General features: G+C 39.8%; 1 protein-coding gene across 1 annotated transcript in view; it reads right to left on the reverse strand.

Moving 5' to 3' along the window:
• Positions 1–20,205, reverse strand: part of NLRP14 (NLR family pyrin domain containing 14) — a 42,370-nt gene that overhangs the window by 18,370 nt on the left and 3,795 nt on the right. Inside the window, exons 2-6 of the mRNA XM_042233101.2 lie at positions 16,495–16,855; positions 15,394–15,465; positions 9,682–11,278; positions 7,183–7,353; positions 4,419–4,586 (exon numbers count right to left, since the gene is read on the reverse strand). Of these exons, the coding sequence (XP_042089035.1) occupies positions 4,419–4,586; positions 7,183–7,353; positions 9,682–11,278; positions 15,394–15,465; positions 16,495–16,786 (2,300 nt within the window). The 5' untranslated portion in view covers positions 16,787–16,855. The remainder of the gene's footprint in view (positions 1–4,418; positions 4,587–7,182; positions 7,354–9,681; positions 11,279–15,393; positions 15,466–16,494; positions 16,856–20,205) is intronic.

The following is a 20,205-nucleotide window of genomic DNA, read 5'->3' on the forward strand; positions in this document are numbered from 1 at the left end:
TGTCTTTCTTTCAATACTCAAATTGATATTTTGGAATTCCTAAATGTTACAAATATTGAAAGAATTTTGTTAAATCAGAAAAAAGATTTATCAGTACTCTCATCTCACATTATGATAATAAAAATAATTTTTTTCTAGAGTTTAAAGGCTCTGTCTTATTATTAATATGTAATATCAATCACCAGTGACTCAACCAAAAGGGAAGGTGAGAGCTGAGGTTTGTGACTCCATACTTAACTCCTAAATAATGAACCAGCAAAACAGAGAAGATGCACTCACTTACTTTCAGGTCTTGCTGGAGAACCAGTCTCTTAATGTTGCCACTAAAATGAGGCCCTTGGCTGAAAACTTCCAAAGCCCCTTTACGGTAGACACATTATAAGTTTTATTCTTTTGTTGTTCTTATTGATTGCTGTCTGTGGCTCTTATGAGTTGTCATGGGACACTGGTTCATAAAATAGTCCTTAGGCAGTGGGACTGAGAGGAAGGAATCTATGCTCCTAGAATAAGTTATCTCAGTTCAAGAGGTGGTCAGGGTAGAATTTTATCTGATGGAAGCTGCTACAGCTTCATTCATGAGTTGAGACCCAGTGGAGTTAAGCTCTCCTATGCTACAGGATTATGGTAAGAAAACTGCCACTCAAAAGGCATCACCCAAGAAAGCCACCATTCCTCAGTGAGAAGGACCTGCTGTCCTAGAGCATGAACTCTTGGGGAGCTCAGAACAGCTGTCTGAGTGTATTTTTCTTTTCTAAAAATGCGTGTTTAATTTGCAGGTTATTTCTTTTTGTTGCTGAGTGTGAGATGAGTTTTCTGATATGAACTAGAAATTGAGATAAGCAGAATGGAGTTCTTGCCAAAGCAAAATGGTTGCAGAAGTTGTCTGTTACCCACATAGGGGCTGAATGTACCACAGGTGCCAGGGAAATGATGCTCACAAGAGAAAGGGCCTTTACATTAGTGGGATAGGCTTCATGGGCCTGTTCTAAAGTGAAAGAAAGTGAAGTCGCTCAGTCGTGTCCGACTCTTTGCGACCCCATGGACAGTAGCCTGCACCAGCCTCCTCCAAGCATGGGATTTTCTAGGCAAGAGTACTGGAATGGGTTGCCGTTTCCTTTTCCAGGGAATCTTCCCAACCCAGGGATTGAACCCAGGTCTCCCACATTGTAGACAGACACTTTACCGTCTGAGCCACAAGCAAGGTAAATCATGGGATAAGTAAATTTGGTCCAAAATTTGAGACTTAAAATGTCTATGGGACTTCTCCCTAATTTTACGAAAGTGAGAAATAAAAATGCACACATGGTTTTTTAGATCACATAAGGTTTTCCATTTCTTTAACAAATCTAAATAAAAGAACTTAAATATCTTACAGTTATCTTATAGATTATGCTAATATTTAAAGAATATAAATGTAAATCTGTGTGTATAATTTAAATGAGTTAAATAAATGACATCTTTATAAAATTATAATTTTATAAATCTTAGAATCAGATAATATTATAAACATCATGATATCTGGGTTAAGCTTTGAGATATAAAACTTTTGCTAAATTCGTAGTAACAGTGATTATACTATCCTTAATGTCAAATATATTTTCTAAACCTACTCATTGATTTTGGAGGCTCAGAGTAATGTAACATTTTAAGAATTAGTAATGTGTGCTTATCTAAACACGTATACAGAAGTTAAACTTCAAAGACAGAAAATAAATTACATTCTTACAATAATCTGTTACCATTTCTTGTTCATATTACTCAAATTATAGTAGCAAAATCTTACAGTTCCCTTATAGATCAAATAATTCCCCCAAATCAGTGAATTGTCTTATGTCCCATATTATTTGCATTTTTAAAAGTTAGGGCTTAAATGTTTAAATGATACTTCATTTAAACCTTATTTGGGGTGATTATGAAGCTGTATAAATATACATACGAAGGTTTATTAAAACTGATGAATGAAAGATTTTTGTAAGAGAGAAGAGAGGATTGGTAGTTCAGTTGTCAAGTCTCTGCCTGCTGTATCACCTATGCAGATGGCAGAACTTCTAGTTTCAAAGTGTATACCCTCACTTTGCCAAAGTCTGTGCATGTTTATCATGACTCATTATGCTTTCCGCTCTTAAGGACTGTAAACAACTGTAATAAACTGCAAGTTCCTCAATCCTGGAAAAGCAAACATTTCTACTGGACCATATGCACTCTACCTATTAATATTATAAAGTATTCTGTTCTACTTAATAATAGAGCCAAGACTGTGGATATTTGACATTCTCAAGTACCTTCTGTTTATAACTGGCAACTAGTCAGTTTCTTCTAGCAACCATTTTAGATGCTCCCTTTCTAGAATGTTAGTCCTCTAACTCAAAACCTTTGAGGATCTAACGGGTGTTTTGCATTTATACCATTTTAGCATTCCTCAGGTGGCTGTTTGGTGGAACCAATGATTGCTCCCTCACCTTGCTTGTAACCACAACAGCAGAGTATAGGCAAACTAAGACAGGATTCTGGGCACAATTAGGCAGTAAATGCATGTCCAAGATCCCCGCTCCCATGTGTTCAACATATTTTAAGAGCTACCCTGTTATCACAATGTGGAAGAAGTTATTAAGACAGGGAGACAAGATCTTTCTCCTCTTGTGGGGGAAAACCTTTGATAAATATCAGAGTGAAATATTCACATGAAAATTAGTGATTGTGTGTACCTTTCCAATATGTTCATTTGCAAGGGCTGATATGAGTCTCTTTACAATTTAAATCATTTTAAAACACTATTTCCAAATTTGCCAAGTCCCTGTAGCAATTGGGGATCATATTTGGTGAAACAGACTGGCAGAGACCCACTAATTTATCAATGCTTTCGCTGCCCACATCATCTACATTCAGCAGGGAGAGTAAAACATCAAAATGCAACTCTAAATGTTAATCTCAGCATGATCTATGCCTAAACTAGACAATCGTGGCCACTCAAGCTGTTTCTAACTCTCATAACAGGAGGCCTAAAGCAAACACAGAACTGGAGTTTTTCCTAGGAACATTTCATGATATGAAATGTTTATGAGACTGATTACTCCCCAGTGGCCACCCACGCTGAGAGAACATCCAGTCCTACAGAATATAGTGTTAGACAATACACAAAGCTCTGATGACTTCTGCCTCCAAACATTCTATGCACTGGTGCAACAGCCCTATAATAGTTGACTCGGAGAAATGGTTTCCTATTTGAAAGTCTAGTAATTGGGCCTACATCAAGGTTCATCAGTGGAATGCCTTATTCAAATCTCAACTGATGAAAGGAATCTTATCAGTCCTGCTGACCTGTCAGGTGCCAAGGCATTTTTCTTGGCTCCCACTACAAGAAAACATCTTTCCCTCTGTTTAACAACCCTTTGCTGCTAATATGTTTTATGCTTGGATACAGGAGAAATTTCGTGACCTAAAATGTCCTTGTAGTTGGTAAAACCAATACCATAGGCTGGCCTGCTGACAACTGAACTCTACCCATGATCAAGAGTTAACCAAAAACTTTGCAGATATCCTGTGAATTTCATCCTGTAAAAACTGGTGAGACTTTAAAAAAATCCCAATGATATTTTTGCCTACTGTTGATTTCTCTTGTTTTTGTCCACATAGAGATTATAATTTGCTCCCTACAAATACAGCCTTACCTTGGCCCTTCATGTATCAAGGTTCAGTCTTGCTCCCCTGAACTGAACCTAAGGATTTAAAAAACTTCTAAGGTAAAACTTACTGTAATGATTTTTTTGTTTTTCTTTTTTGGTTGTTTTTCTTTCGTGAGAAGTTGATTTAAGTGCCTTTCCTTGGAAAATAAGATCTTTCTTGAAATCTGTTACACAATGTGGAGACCAAGTATGACTGCTAACCTTCTCACTTTTGTAAAGAAAGTCAGGCCTGTCAGTAGTGTGTGAAAGCTAGCAAGTACCTTGACAGCTGCTGTACTGATCTTCCTCAACTTTCTGACCTGGTCACTGTGTTGCAATTATAAGGTAAGGGGATTCATTATCCAAAATGAAGTTAAAAAAATTTAGCCACCACAGCATCGCACACCCCACCCACTGTTGGTGCATTCTTTTCTGTGAGAGTTCAAAGATACAGTGAGTATGCCTGCATTTAAATATGAAAAACTTACAAATTCTGGGTCTGCTCCCATTTTTTCCCCCAGACTTAGAAGATGGAGACACAGAGAATTATACAATGGAGTTCGTCAGTGGGGGAGGTGGGAGGAGTTGTAGGTCCTGCTGAGAGGAAAGACGCCTGAATCTACTAATCCCTGCTATTTCGTATCAGGAAAGTAAATTTAAGTTAGCCCAAAGAATAGCAAGTCCAGGCTGTAAGAGTCTATTTGGACAGACAAAAGTCTCAGTTATAAACACACACACACAAAAATCATGATTTACCTTAGATTCTGTAGTTTACAGTCTGGGTGTTTCAAGGCTTCACATAATGACTTCACTCCATCATCCCCTATATCAGTCCCTTTCAGGTCAAGATGTATCAGATTCTGATTGTGGGTCAAAGAACCAGAGATACCCTGACAAACGTCAGGGAAAGAAGTAAATCTCAACCTTCAGAAGAAAAAACACACAGGAGAGATTACATCATCATCTCTGTCCCTGATTACAACATCCTTTTCTTTTCAAGCCCAGCTCTTAGACACTATCTAACTATATCTACCATCTCTTATCTGACACTAGGTTTCTTATATTCCAGGTCAAGATCATATGCTCAGGATTCAGCATGCTGCCTAGGAAAAAAACTGGGTTATGACTTAGATGTCCATTGTATCCTGACAACCAATACTCTCAATTTTTTTTTTCAACCTTGAAGGAAAAGAAGGTGTAACATAAGGAAAGCAGAAGAGGGGTTTTTTTTTTAACTCTTCAGTCTCAGGAACGATGACCAAATATTATTGGGGCTATTCCAAATACTGTATTACAACATTAATTCACAACATTAATCCTTTAAATAAGCCAACGTGAGTTCACAGTTAATATCAACTATTTGATATGAATAATTAGCAAAACACATTTTTTTTTCAAAATATTTCCTGTCATCTCATGGGCTTTGTTAGGTAGAGAGAGAGACAGCAGAAAGCAAAATATGAAGTAAGTTAAATCGGCCAATTTTTAAATTTCCATCTCCTAACTTTGTCAGAGACTTAAGACTGGGTCCTCCAGTGCCACTGCTGGCCCCAAATGCCCAGTATAGTCATACTTCTAACCGTTCAGAAACCTCTGTGATATCATCTCCCTTCACTTTTGCAGATCACTCACCCTTCACCCTCACCCCTCATCTAGCCAAGCACACCAAAAGAATAAAGCTTTATACCCATTTAGACTGCTAGGTATCATCATATAGTAAAGGTGCCTAATGCACTCACTAAACCTAAGTTGAAAGTACAATCCCCTTGTCAGGGAAAAGGGATTTGAGTAAGTAAGGTGACACTAAGGTAAGAAAGACTGAGAGCCGTCTGCATGGTGTTATCCCCCATAAAAGACTCTCACATTCTAAAAGAGGGAGCCATTTAACCCCAGAGAAGACACTGCATGCTGCATCGCCTCCATTGTGTCTAACTCTTTGCTACCCCCTTGGACTGTAGCCCAGCAGGCTCCTCTGTCCATGGGATTCTCCAGGCAAGAATACTGGAATGGGTTGCCATGCCCTCCTCTACGGGATCTTCCCGACCCAGGGATCAAACCCATGTCTCATATCTCCTGCATTGGTAGGCAGGTTCTTTACCACTGGCGCCAACTGGGAAGCCCTAGTATCAGCTGTTGTTGAGATCTGAGTTGGTGGCATCCAGTGAAGGGTCACCGTGGGTGAGATGAAGGCAGGTAAGTGAAAAGGACTTAACTACTTCATCATCACATATGGGCAAATGTCAACATTTATAAATATATGCAAGACCAGACTTCATCTACTTACTTGAGATTCTAAGGGAAATATTTAAAGGGAAGCCTGTTTCCCGAAAAAAGAAATTCATCTCCAGTGCTAATGGAAACAACAAGTCTCAATTATTTGTTCAGCATTCACTACGTAGTACTGAGCACCAATCAGGCATTGGGCACATTGATGGGCATTGAATACAGAGAAAAATAGGATCGGTTCCAGCTCCTGGTGGAGCCGACAGACAAGAGAGAGATGTGAACAAGCAAATGTTAAAAAGTGGTAGGGTATCTAAAATAAAATGAAGATATAAAAATTTTGAAAAGGAAACAGCAAATGTTGGCAAGGATAAGGAGTAGCTGGAATGTATATACGATGCAGGCACGATTATAAAATGGTAAAAGCACTTTGAAGAACTGGTTGGGAATTTTTTAAAAAGTTAAATATACATCTATGAGCTAACAATTCCATCCCTAGGTATTAGCCCAAGAGATAAGAACATGTCATAAAAAAGGTTGGTACAAAATATTCATAGAAGCCTTATTCATAACAGCCATAAACTGGAAATAATCTAGAGATCCATTAACAAGAAAATGAGTAAGCAAGTTGGAGTATATCATTACAAGGGGATGCTAATCATTAATCAAAGAAATGAATGATTGAAACATGCAATAACAAGAATTTCAAAAAACCTTTTGTTGAGCAAAATAAGATGAACACAGGAATCAATCTAAATGAGATCCAAGAACAGACAAAGCTAATGTACAGTCACAGAGGTCAGAAGGTGGTTGCCTTTAGGACAGGACAGAGTGAGAGACATAAATAAAGACTACATGGAAACTTTACGAGGTGAGGGAATTATTCTCTATCTTGTTTTGGGTATTTGTTACAAAGGTGTATGTAACTGTCAAAACCTAATGAACTAAACACTTAACATCTGTGCATTGTATTGAGTGGGGAAAACACAGAACTTATCTTTGAAAACGCTTTGTTGACCTGAGTAGAATGCCTTAGTTCTATGTTCCTCTTTATCTAGAAAATTCCTAATCAAGCCTCAAAAACCAGGTCAACCACTTCTACACTCTGTGCAGTTTTTCCCCAGAAAAAGTTACTTATGCTCCCACAACTCCAGACGTTCCCATAGTTGGTGTTCTTAAGAGTATTTTATGCAGTAGATTTTAATTTCTGTTTACTACTAATTCTCCCTAATGAGTAGGAGTGGGAGGTGGGATAAAGAAAGAGTAGAATAACTCCATTTTCTCATGCCAGACTTACAGTAGTTTTTGTAGTTTACAGTTTGGGTGCCTTAGTTCTTGATTAAGAATCTTCATTGCGAATTCATCAAGGTTGCTGTGGCACAAGATCACTTCTCTCAAGTGTTCATTTGTATGAAGCACAGAACAGAGGTCTTGCCACCAATGAAAAATGCGACTGTCAGCCCTTTGCCTAAATGATTAGAAAAAGAAAAGACCAACAAATCAGTTTCAGCTCAGGCAACTCTCAGAAGATGGTACTGAGTGAAAACAAGTGTCCTTTGTTACTCAGTTATGAGTAACTCAAAGAAGTGGTTGGAATTTGGCGTCTATATACATCAATTACTAGCGGAAAGGCAGAGGGAGAAAGCGCACTTATAGGAAAACAGATGGCTTTTTGGTAAGTAAATGGGCCCCTTGGAGGAGAGCCTGAAGATATGATGGTGATAATAATGTCTGAGTGTGGTGTCAACTGCTGCCTTCACAAAGACAAGATTAGAGTTACTCTGGGGAGGGGATTTATGACAGCTAATTTAAAAAGCTGAGATCTTTTGGAAGGCTCTGCTTTTAGGCAAATAAGCAATTTTGGGAACTCAGATGCCTTTATTCAAAGTAATTCTTATGTAAAAACTGCATAGTTTGAAATGGCAATATAGTGATCCATTTCACTACTCAATAAATATTGGTTCCCCCATGCCTTGCTTAAATTGGGATGAATGACATTGCAGAGGGGGTGGTTCTCTACATCACTCAGGGTCTTAAATTTGAGAAAACTTAAATTTGAGATTGAGGTGGTAAATCATTCATTCAGACATTCAGGTGCTTACTGCATACTATGTATAAAATGGTGAACAAGAGATCCCGCTCTAGTGAGGCTTACAATGTAGTTATGTCATAAAATAGGCTGAGGTCACCTATAATGTCTCTTTAAAAAAAAAAACGCGATTCTCGGTCTCTTATTTTCACAACAATGGTAACTCTAGAATCAGATAACACTATAACACAGATGAGGGGAAAGTAGCACAAAGACTAGCAATACAGTTGCCAGAATTCCTTCCTAATACTTATTATTAGGCATAAAATACATTCTAATGTTCTGGGTTCAATCATGTCTTCTATAAGTAGAACTATGAAGTCAGAATTAAGAAAACCGACTGCAGGTGATTACTCACAACTCCCAAAGGACAGGAAAGGTCATAGCATCCCAGCCTACAATTCCTACTCCCACAGTTCCAAGAGAAATGAAATGCATGTTCTTATAAGAGGAATACATTTGTATGTAACGGCAACGAGAAAACTTGGGTAAAGTTGGAAAACCAAATACCTATAATCAGATGTGTAACCTCAATCAAGTTATGTTCCTTCTTGGTACCTCAGTCTTTTATAAGTAAATGGAAATAACAGCATCTACGTAGGATTGTTGGAGACTAAATGAGCTGGTCCTTAGAGGGATATTGGGTATGTGTTAAGCAAATGTTAGCTATTATTTGATCTGTGCTTGAATCAATAATTGATAACTGTAACTTTCTGGGTGAACTTCTCTGAATCTCAGTTTTATAATCTTAAAAATAAATTGAGATATGGTTTTGACCAGCATTAGCTTGGATAACATGTTAAATATTCTGTGATTATATAGCTGTGTGCCACATGAAGTGAAGTGAAGTCGCTCAGTTGTGTCCGACTCTTTGCAACCCCATGGACTGTAGCCTACCAGGATTCTCTGTCCATGGGATTTTCCAGGCAAGAATACTGGAGTGGGTTGCCATTTCCTTCTCCAGGGGATCTTCCTGACCCAGGGATCGAACCCAGGTCTCCTGCAATGCAAGCAGATGCTTTACCCTCTGAGCCACCAGGGAGGCTCCAAGCCCTTAATCAATTAAATCTGGAACTGATACCATAGTTCAAGAGAGTTAGAAAAAGTAACTTGAGAAAGGAGAGAGGGTAAAATAATATGCATAAAATGCTGAAGGTGCATTTAGTCTTTCAAAACATTCCTTCAGCACCTACTATTTCTTATCTCACTATTTATGGTGTTAAAGGGCTAAATCTTTCATGCAAAGGCCAAACTATATCAAGGTAATGGGGAAGGTGAATGAGGTCAGTAAAGTGAAACAGCCAAGACAAATGAGGTATGTACTCTGAGGTCAGCAAGAAATTCCTGGTCTCTATTTTTTTAAAAATAATATAGTGGATGGAAGTTAGCACTGTGCTGCCTCCCTCCTTGAGAACTGAAACACTCATTCCCTAGTTGCTGGAAGCTCTCACCCAATTGCTTCTCTGGGGATTGCCCTCAGGCCAAGACAGCAACTGCAGGCACATTTTTGACTATTCCTCACCAGTAGCTGTGACTAGTCAATAGGGGGTTTCAGTGCCTGACCTCCTTGTCTCAAAGTGGGACAATTCTGAAAGGTTATCCTGGCTCTGGGACCTCAGTTAAACAACTCTTCCCCTCCCTCTGACAACACCTACGTCCTTCACTCTCTTGCAGGGCACTTCCAGGGAACTGACCTAACCCACTTACCAAGTTTCAGGTGGGAAGCTTGAGTTTAACATCTTCTTCTCAAATACCTCAGTTACCATCAGCTTCATGGTCCGTAAACACTGGCAGTGCTTCAGGCAGAATGAAGACAAAAGCAAATGGATTTCCTCACAAATATTAATGACAACCTTTTGGAAATATCTCATTGCCTGGCTTACAAATACTTCATCTTGAGTCTCATACAAATGGGCAAACAACTCTAGAAAAACCAGGTGTGATGGAAGCTGTTCACTGTTTCCCAGCGTTTCCATCCACTGAAGTATCATCCATTTCACCTCCAATGACATTGTACAGTTAAAAGTTTCCTCCAGTTGTTTCATTCTATCTTCATTCAAAAGGCCAAACAAAAAGCATTTCATCTGTAGCAAGTGGGGGTCTTTATAACTGCTGCTTTCAAGCACCAGCTCCAAATTTTCAAAAGACTGAAGGGAATCATCCCTGGTGTCCCAACTGTCTTGCAACACATAGAACATTGCTGCAAAAAACTCCTGAATGTGTAGGTGGGTGAACACATAGCAGTTTTCATACACTGTGTCCTTTTGAAGAATATTTGTGTCTAGGAAAATTGAAACATCAGATTTCACTAACCCATGTCTTCTGAGATTTTCCTTGTAAAATACATATGTCATAGTCCATACTCCTTTGGCAGCCAAGTGGCACAGGCTCCTCAGTTGGGTTTGGCTGGGTAGACCAGGAAAGCTTCTATCTACTTGTGTCAACAAGCTGGAGATACAGCAGGCAAACAGAGAAGTGGTTGTCTTGCAAGTCAGCGTGATATCACCACCCTTTTCCATTTGCTGCTCCAGACAATTACAAACGATCCAGCATACTGCAGGGACTTGGCACATGTTAAAAAGCATCACATTGTTTCTTAGGGAACTGAATACTTGCAAGGCCCAACTCTGGTCTTCAAAAAACTGGTAAATATATTCCTGTCTTGCATCCTCAGACATACCTAGTAACTGTAGAGAATGCTGATTCTTCAACAAAGGCTTTAGTTTCCCCCAAGCTGTGAGTTTTGTCGTCACCAACAAGGACGACTCAGGGAGCATCACTTTTCTCAGCAAACTACTCATGAGGAAGGACACAGGATGCACTTGGGTCCAGTCTGTGCACAGCACAAACTCAGGCTCCTCAAAGGCAAAGTTCAGTTCATCAAAACTATCAATAATAAAAAGGAGACGACTTGGCTGGGACATAATCCTTTCAATGGGACCTTCTGTGCTGGGCCAGTCCTTTGACAGCAACTGAACAAAGCTTCTCTCTCTCAACTGGTTAATTTCTCTTGCATTGAGATAAAAGACATAGGTAAATTTCTGCTGGTAGAGGTTGCCCTGTGCCCAATCTAACATCATCATTCTCACCAACGTTGTTTTGCCTATTCCAGCAGCCCCTTGAAGGACCACCGTCTGTGGCTGCTCTCTGGTTCCAACATCTTCTTCAAACAAACGTTCCAACAGTTCTCGGCCTCCCTGAGCAATTTCATGACAGAAATTTTCAGATTTCCCAAGCAAATGGTTCTTATCTAACATGATGTGAAATTTTTCCCTTATTTGAATTCTGTATTCTGCTCCATCACCTAAGTCAGTTAGAAGGGAGATTGAAAAAAAAAAAAGATACACATGATCAAAATTAATTCTATGATTTGCAATGTTAATATTGGACTAGACTAGGAGTGATACAGGCTGAAATCAAAGCACAGCTGGTTTAGATGAGAAAAGAATGTAAATAAAATAAAAATATTCCTGTGGGTTTAAAATGCACATTATAAATTGTGGGGAAAAAAGAATTGACAATGCAGAAATCTATGATGGAAAATAAAAATTAGATTCATTCCAGAAGTATTTTTTCTTCTTTGTACTTCTATAGAGAAAAAAAAAAATAATGGTATGTATGGAGAACAGAGCCATTCTCCAGATAAAAAGAGAACATAGGCAACAATTAACAATAACAGCCAGACAGGATCTGAAGACAGATCTGAACTATAGATCAAAGTAATCTGCTTTATACAGATAAAACATTAATGGGCATGAAGAGTTGCAAACATGTTTCTCAAGGAGCAGGAGGGTTGAGCCCCACACTGAGCTTCTCAGCCCTGGGGTCCTGCCCTAGGAAGATGAGCCCATGGAACATTTGGCTTTGAAGACAGCAGGGCTTACTTTCAGGAAAGCCTGGAAGGCTGTGAGAAACACAGACTCTGCTCTTAAAGGGCACACACAAAATCTCACATGTTGAGACCCAGAGTAGAAGCAATAACATGAAAGGAACTTGAGTAAGTGGCTGATCTTAGAGAGCCTCCCAGGGAGGCAGAAGGCACCTGGGACTTACCCTCACAACACTGACAGCAGCCACTTTGGGAGTTGATTTTACCAGGAAAACACAGGTGCTGGCAAGAGCCATTTTGGAATCCTTCCCTTAGTTCATTAGCAGCAGGACCCAGCCATGTCCACCAGCTAGTCAGCACTAGTCCCTGGGGCCCTACCTACCAGCAGGGAAACACCAGCTCCAAAATATCTTAGGCTCCTCAGTCAGCTTCCCCGGAATCCAGCCCCAGCCACCAGTGGGCCAGCAATGGCCCTGGAATCTGGTCTCATCTACCACCTGTAGGACCCCCAGGCCATAGCCAAACCTGGTCCTGCCCATCAGTGGGTCAGCACCAGCCCTGGAACCCCCAGAGCTCCACAGCTGGTCACATTGGGATCTGGCTCCACCCAACAATAGACCAGCCAGTCCTGGCCCCCCTGTACTCCCAAAGCCAGGCACTTGTGATCTGGTCCTACCCACCACCAGGTCATCCCAGACCGTGCAACCAGTCACAACATGCCCCAACCCCTCCCAATAGCAGGTCAACATCAGCTCTGGCAAACCTGGGCTTGAAGCCAGCCACAACCCAGCCCCCCTCACCAGTGGGACAGCACCAGGACAAGGACTCCCCAGGCCATGCAGCCAGCTCCTCTGAGATCAGTTCCACCAGCAGTCAGTAGCTTCTTCACGAGGCAGGGCCTTGCAACCAACTGGACCAGGGGCCAGCCATGCCTACCAGTGCGTCCACAGTAGCCAGCCCTGCCGCAACAGAAGGGTCCATGGGGCCTGCACAGGGCCCACCCCCAGACCACATGGCTCTGCTGACCAGGGGGAAGTGTGCTGCTGAGCCTCGCAGGACAGGCCTACCTAATACATAGAAACAGACACAAACACAAGGAGGCTAGACAATATGCTACTAAACAACCAATGGATCACAGAAGAAATCAAAGAGGAAATCAAAAAATACCTAGAGATAAATGAAAATGAAACTACAATGATCCAAATCCTATGGGATACAGCAAAAGCAGTTCTAAGAGGGAAGTTGATAGCAATAAAATCTTACCTCAGGAAACAAGAAAAGTCACAAATAAACAACATAACACCTAAAACTAGAGAAAGAAGAACAAACAAACCTAAAAATAGAAGAAGGAAATAAATCATAAAGATTAGAGCAGAAATAAATGAAACAGAGATAAGACTATAGCAAAGATCAATGAAACTAAGAGCTGGTTCTTTGAAAAGATACACAAAATTGATAACCATTTAGACAGACTCGCCAAGAAAAAACGGGAGCAGGCTCAAATCAATAAAATTAGAAATAAAGAAATTACAAGGGATACCACAGAAATAGAAAGGGTAAGAAGAGACTACCACAAGGAAGTATATACCAATAAAATGGACAACCTGGAAGAAATGGACAAATTCTTAGAAAGATACAATCTCCCAAGATTGAACCAGGAATAAATAAAAAATATGGACAGACCAATCACAAGTACTGAAATTGAAACTGTGGATCATAACAAAGGTCTAGGACCATGGCTTCACAGGTGACTTCTATCAAACATTTAGAGAAGACTTAAAATCTACCCTTCTGAAACAATTCCAAAAAATTTCAGAGGAAGTAATACTTCCAAACTCATTCTATGAGGCCACCATAACCTTGATACCAAAATCAGACAAAGATCCCACAGAAAATTACAGGCCAATATCACCATTGAACATAGATGTAAAAACCCTCAACAAAACACTAGCAATCCAAATTCAACAACACATTAAAAGGATCATACACCATCATCAAATGGGATTTATCCCCAAGGAAAGTTCAGTATCTGCAAATCAATAAGTGTGAGACTGCATAAACAAATAACAAAAATCACACAATCATTTAAATAGATGCCAAAAAAGCATCTGACAAAATTCATATCCATTTAGAATAAAAACTCTCCAGAAAGTGAAGATGACCATATCACCCAAGGCAACCTACAGATTCAATGCAATCACAATCTGAATACTAATGGGATTCCTTCCTCCATACATTCTCTCAGAACATAGTATATTTTTCATTCACAGCACATATCTCAAGCTGGAATTACTTTAATTTTTTAAAGTATATCATTCTTTTCTTTGTTCTACTAAGGCCTTCAGTACAAACATCTAACAAAGTTCAGATCCCACTAAATTATCCTTATTTCTCCCTCAGTATGATATTAGAAGTCAGATACTCCTTTTTATGGTATAACATCTCAGACACTGCTGTACTTTTTAAAAATCATGGTTAGAGGGATAATCTACTTTCTTTGTAATACTTTATCTACCTTACAAATTTTATAAAGTAAATTTCTATGGAGGTAGAATCTTGCTTTCCTAAATTTACAGCTCATAATACCACAAAAATAAACTTCCTTATATTGTATCAGAAATCACGGCTCAAGCAGGAACTTATCTTCAGAATCATTTAACACAATAGGAAATTTTTATTTATCAGTTCTTGGAACAAAGTAGGCTCTCAATTATTTTTTGAATGAAATAATGTAGCCCATTAAAAAGCAGCATAGCTGAGTTAAGAACAAAGGCTTCTCACATGGTCCAATTTTCTCTGTATTATACTTCAATTTATAGAAACTGGGATTCAGATAATATAGAATTCAAAACAAAGCAGGGGGACTGGAAATGGTATTGAATTAGGACTAAGAAAACCCAGCCCTAGAAATTACATTTTATGTAGATTAGTTGGTCACCATCCTGGAACTCAATTAGAGTATCATTTTGAACAGAAGAGAGGAGATGCAACAAGCCAAATTGTCCCTGCCAACTCTTACGAACTCTTATGAACTCTTCAGTCCATAAAACAAGATATTAAGATACCTTTGTTCATCAGATGATCTGTGACAGGGTCATTTCTAAAGACTCTGAATTAACATGGTCCTGTGTCTGATTTTGTCCTGAGAGCTGGTTTTGTCAATTCCTTCTGAATGATAATCACTGTTGCTGCTGCTAAGTCACTTCAGTCATGTCTGACTCTGTGCGACCCCATAGACGACAGCCCACCAGGCTCCCCAATCCCTAGGATTCTCCAGGCAAGAACACTGGAGTGGGTTGCCATTTCCTTCTCCAGCGCATGAAAGTGAAAAGTGAAAGTGAAGTCGCTCAGTCATGTCCAACCCAGCGACCCAGTGGACTGCAGCCCACCAGGCTTCTCCGTCCATGGGATTTTCCAGGCAACAGTACTGGAGTGGGGTGCCATTGCCTTCTCCGTGATAATCACTGAGCAGGTAGTATATCATAAGAAATTAGCAAGAGTTGAACAAAAGTCCCCTTAGAGATAATCCTCCCCCACTATGCTTCAAAAGCTCAAACCTCCCAAATCGGACAAAAAGCCCAGCTACTTACCCAGCACTGCTTCCTGATCACCCTGTACCTCTCCGGCCTCAGTGTCCTCTGGTCTCATAGTCTGGACAGTCCCTGCAACAGGTTCCAAAAGGAACATGAGATTTATCAAAGACAATTATTTGCTGACGGCCACACAGGGGCCAGAATTTTCCTCCGTGGTCCAATTCTGTGATCATCTGGATTTAAGAAACTAGAGCCAACAGAGCCGCAGACTCCACCAGCTTAGCTGATGGGAAAGTGATGTGGTGTGAACACTGAGGCATGACACTTCTTGCCACGCCTCCCACCCTGTAACTCTGAGGCACGTGGTCTAGTCTAAGCCTAAGTTTCCTTGTCTGTATTGACCTCATGGGGATGAGGTGAGGCTCAAAAGAAATAATGGATATAAATTTTGGAGCTGTAAAGCATTAAATGTGAGTAAGGAATTTTAGATGTCTACAGTATTTCACACCTAGGAATGACAAAAAATAGTTTTTATGTCCCTTAATATATATATATTTTTTTGCCCATTCCTCATATTTCAGCAAAGGTTTAAGGTCTTATTTGAGTATTCTTAAAATGTAGGCCAGCCTAATTACTTTATTTGTAGTTTAGGCAAAGGAACACTAGATGGGGCAATTCTTTCTAATCATTCTGTTTTTTTTTTTTTTTTTTTCATGGTTAGTTTTGTTTGTGTGTGTGTGTGCTCTTTATTTTTTATTTTTAACTTTATAATACTGTAGATGGATGAATTACTGCCAATTAAGGAGCCATACTCTGGAGAAGGGCATGGCAACCCACTCTAGAATTCTTGCCTGGGGAACCCCATGGACAAAGGAGCCTGGCAGGCTACAGTCCATGGGGTTGCACAGAATCGGACACAACTGACATGACTTAGCATAGTATATCCTAAGGAGCCATACTGAACAACAGTACTCAAAACTCTTCAGCCTTTTAGTGCTCCTCAAATGATCTAACAAACTCCCATTATATACCTGACCTCCATGGAACTTGTGAACCAAATGGCCTGGACTTCATTCCCAAGTCCCTTTCGCAGAATCAATGGGCTCCAGGAAGCACCCCCTTCTCCCTACCCCCAGGTATATCTCCAACATCACTCACAGTTGATCTCTGCTTTTGCTCTCTCACACAGTTCCTTGAGGTTCATCTTGCCAAAGATACTTAGAGCCACCTTCCAGGCTTGCTCTCCTGGATAATACTTGCTCATCAAGTCAGCCAAATCCTTCCGTTTGGCCTTCTTCACTTCAGACCAGGGTATCCTGCAGGACCCGGGTTCCAGGGTCTCATTCTTTAGAAATGACTTGAATCTAATTAATTCCTGTTTGTTTAGCTCCTCCAAATACAATAGCAGCCCAAAATCAGAAAAGAAGGAGGAAGACGACAAATGCGTCATCTTGTCTATGGATTAATATTCAAGCTTCAGTGGGGAAAGATAATCCAAAGAACATGGGATAACTGGGACCTGTGGAAAAATAAGATTAGAGAATGAAATACCTCTAAACACACAGACTAATTCAACAAACTTATTGAAGCCCACTGTTTCAGGCTCCGTACTAACCTCCTGTCCACTGTAATATATTTTCTATCATAAAAGCATTTCTCTAATTGTGTTTCTTCCACCTTCCCCAGAGTTGCTCCCAGCCCCATGCTTATGAGCTGTAAGAAATCAAGGGAGGCAATCCATCTCTCATTACTCTTCTGCAAAGCGAGGACATCAGAACCAATCTCAGAGGACTATGGCCTGGATTAAATGAGGTAGAGTTCATGTATCACCTGGCTCAGAACAGGCTCCTACTAAGTACTGGCAAATTTCTTCATTCACTCTCTCCCCTACCAACACCCAGCATGCACCTCAAACTATGAAATGTTATTACTGTGCCTCCACCATTAACTCCTAAAGCATGGCATGCAAGGGGCATATGCCAACTTTTTCTTGTCTGGTTATGTCAGCTCTAGTCATACGTCCATACCAGCTCCTGGTGATCTGTGTTCCCTAGCTCACAAGCTCCTTTCACACCTATTCAATACCAAAATTATTATAGATGAGTTCAAAGATAAAGCCCTTCCAAAACAGCATTCTCACCCATCCCTGACCTCAACTCTCATGACCTCATCCCACTCCAGCACTTCACTCCAATGTTCTCACTCAGACTTTATCAACAACCACTCAAACTCTGTAGAATCTTTTAAACTCTTAAACTAATACTTTCTAGTTAACTGGACAGTTTCATCCCCTCACTCCCATGACAGTTCTTCAGATGCTATTAAATCTTAGTCTTCTGAGCCCTGTGTTTTCCTTATTTATCAGCCATCTTAAGAGCCTTATTCAATTTCTCATTTAGCACAGGAACTCCAGTTAATCATTAAAATCTGATGTTCAAATTCGCCATTACCTCTTCAGTGATTTGCCTAAAGAGACAGAGGTAGTAAGTGATACACCTGGAACACACCCTAGATCTTTCTTCAAGCCCTCCTCTCCTTTCCAGCCTTTCATATGCCACTTGCTACTCTTGCCAGTGGGATTGGAAAAGATGAATGGGGGAAGAAAAAAAAAATGTACAGAGGGAAATTTTACTTCTTAAACAGAAGGTGAATTATCTCAAAGTTACAAGGTAAATCAGGAGTTTCTCATATAGTAATTGGTGAGTTATCAGCTGTTACAGGATTGTTTTTGTTTGCTTTAATGGCACTGTAGAGATACTCTACATTATAGATAGAATCCAACCAAAACAGGTTCTACAATAATTTTTTAAAAGAAGCAAAAAGGAGTCAATTTGAGGAAACTTCAAAGGAACACTAAAATTTCTCCAGAACATACAAAATATGGTAGGTGAGGGAAAATGCGATATAGAATACCACACCCTCAACTTCCTGCCCAGAAAAGTACAGTTATCACTGCATGGGGGCTTATCTGTTCCCTCTTTTCCTGTAACAAAAGATGTGAGCGCCAGCTCCTTTTCTACAGCTCATTCCTTCACCTGTGATCTCAATCTCATCAGCATCAGGAATTAAGGGACTTAGTCCATCAAAAATCTCCCTTCCCTTCTCAAGCCTCAACTTCTCCCTGTCCTCGAGGTCCTTCTCACCAGCATTTAAACGTGCCCAAGTCCACCTTAGTCTTTTACAAATATTTCCTTTACTCCACATCTCCTTCCTCTTCAAACATCCTCAGTCTTCTATACTTTACCTATTATACCTCCTCAGTCCCTTGCAATCTAACTTTTGCTACCCCAGTTTCACTGGGAAAACTCATACCAATGATCACTGTTGTAAAACCCAATAGGTAGGCATTTGGGGGATTCAATGTTTATATTTTTAAGTAGGAAAAATAACAGTACCTACCTCTGCAAGGATTAGAAGATAATACATGCCCCTAATTTATAAGGTCTCATATATATAGTATTACAATTTTAACAGTGTCATAATTCTTGATGCTCTTTCTCTTTGGCTCTTATAATACCTCATGCTTCATCTTCCTCCTGTCTTTCTAGGTGCTCCTTTGAGCCAAGATTTGCAACTTCTGAATCCCTTCTGTTTCTACAGAATGATATCTACAACTCTGATAGAGTACAATATGCCTTGGCCTCCTTTCCAAAGATTTTATGTTGTTCTTTAAGGATTTTTCTTTTTTTCCTGTTTTGTGATCTTCCTGTGCTTATACTTTTGGGAAAAGGAAAGCAGATGTTATCTGGTATGACTCCTTTTCTGGGAAGGCATTCATAAATTCCAAAATGTTCTGAACTAAAATGGGAACCCATGGCCTAAGAGGATCTATTTCAATTTGCAAATTTATTGATGGAAATTTTTACCACCTATGATAGTTAAAGAATATTTGCTCAAAATAAGTTATTCTCTCAGCATGTATTAATAATTATCATATTTATTGAGAACCTACAGAGATAGTTTATGAAAATGTTCTCTAGTCCCCAAAGCTTGGTTTTATCTACATTTTACAGATGCATGGACTCAGAACTTAATAAGTTTGTCCAGGTTACAGAGTTGACAAGGAACTTATCAGGCTACAAAGCTCATTTTCTTTCTACTATGAACCACTTGCCTTTTAATTTTACTTTATTTTTCAGGCACTGGGAATTCTGATTTAATGAAATCAGCATGACCATTCTCTGATACCTGACTTTTGCTCAACACTGGGCTAGGGGAAAGGGAAGACTTCTAAATATATAACGGCAGAACATAAAGGAAGGAGGGATTCTTTTCCAAAGAGGGTAGAGATGACAAGGTCTTGGAAGAGTTGCATTCTATCTAAGAAACAGGATATTCCTACCCTTTTCAGGTGTTTCTGCCTGACTTCCTTTATAGGGCCACTGGAATCTCCTATAACAGTTTCTCAACCTCACCACCATTAACATCTTTTGCCAGATGATTCTTTATTTGGGGGACACTGTAAGTACACTGTATGATGTTCAGTGGCCTTCCTGGACTCTGCCCACCACATGCCATTAGAACCTCAATCTCCCACAGCTGTGACAATATGTCTTTGGACATTGCCAGATGTCCCCAGGGGAGCATATTGCCCCAGTTGAAACCAATTTCAAAGCCTTAACGTCTACTGCTGTATATATGATTCATCAGCCCTTCTCCATGTCATTACTGTAACAAATCAAAGAAACAGAGCAGACAGCTCAGGAAAAGGCAGCATATAAGACAAGAAATATAACTGTGAAGGGGAACATTCAGTGAAGATTATTAGGACAACTTGTAAATCATTCAGACAAAAATTAGTATCCTCACATAATAAATCTCAGATACATAAATCAGGACATTGTTAATAGTTCAAAGTAGACTGGGATA

This window comes from Ovis aries, chromosome 15, assembly GCF_016772045.2.
Source record: "Ovis aries strain OAR_USU_Benz2616 breed Rambouillet chromosome 15, ARS-UI_Ramb_v3.0, whole genome shotgun sequence".
Taxonomy (NCBI): Eukaryota; Metazoa; Chordata; class Mammalia; order Artiodactyla; family Bovidae; genus Ovis; species Ovis aries.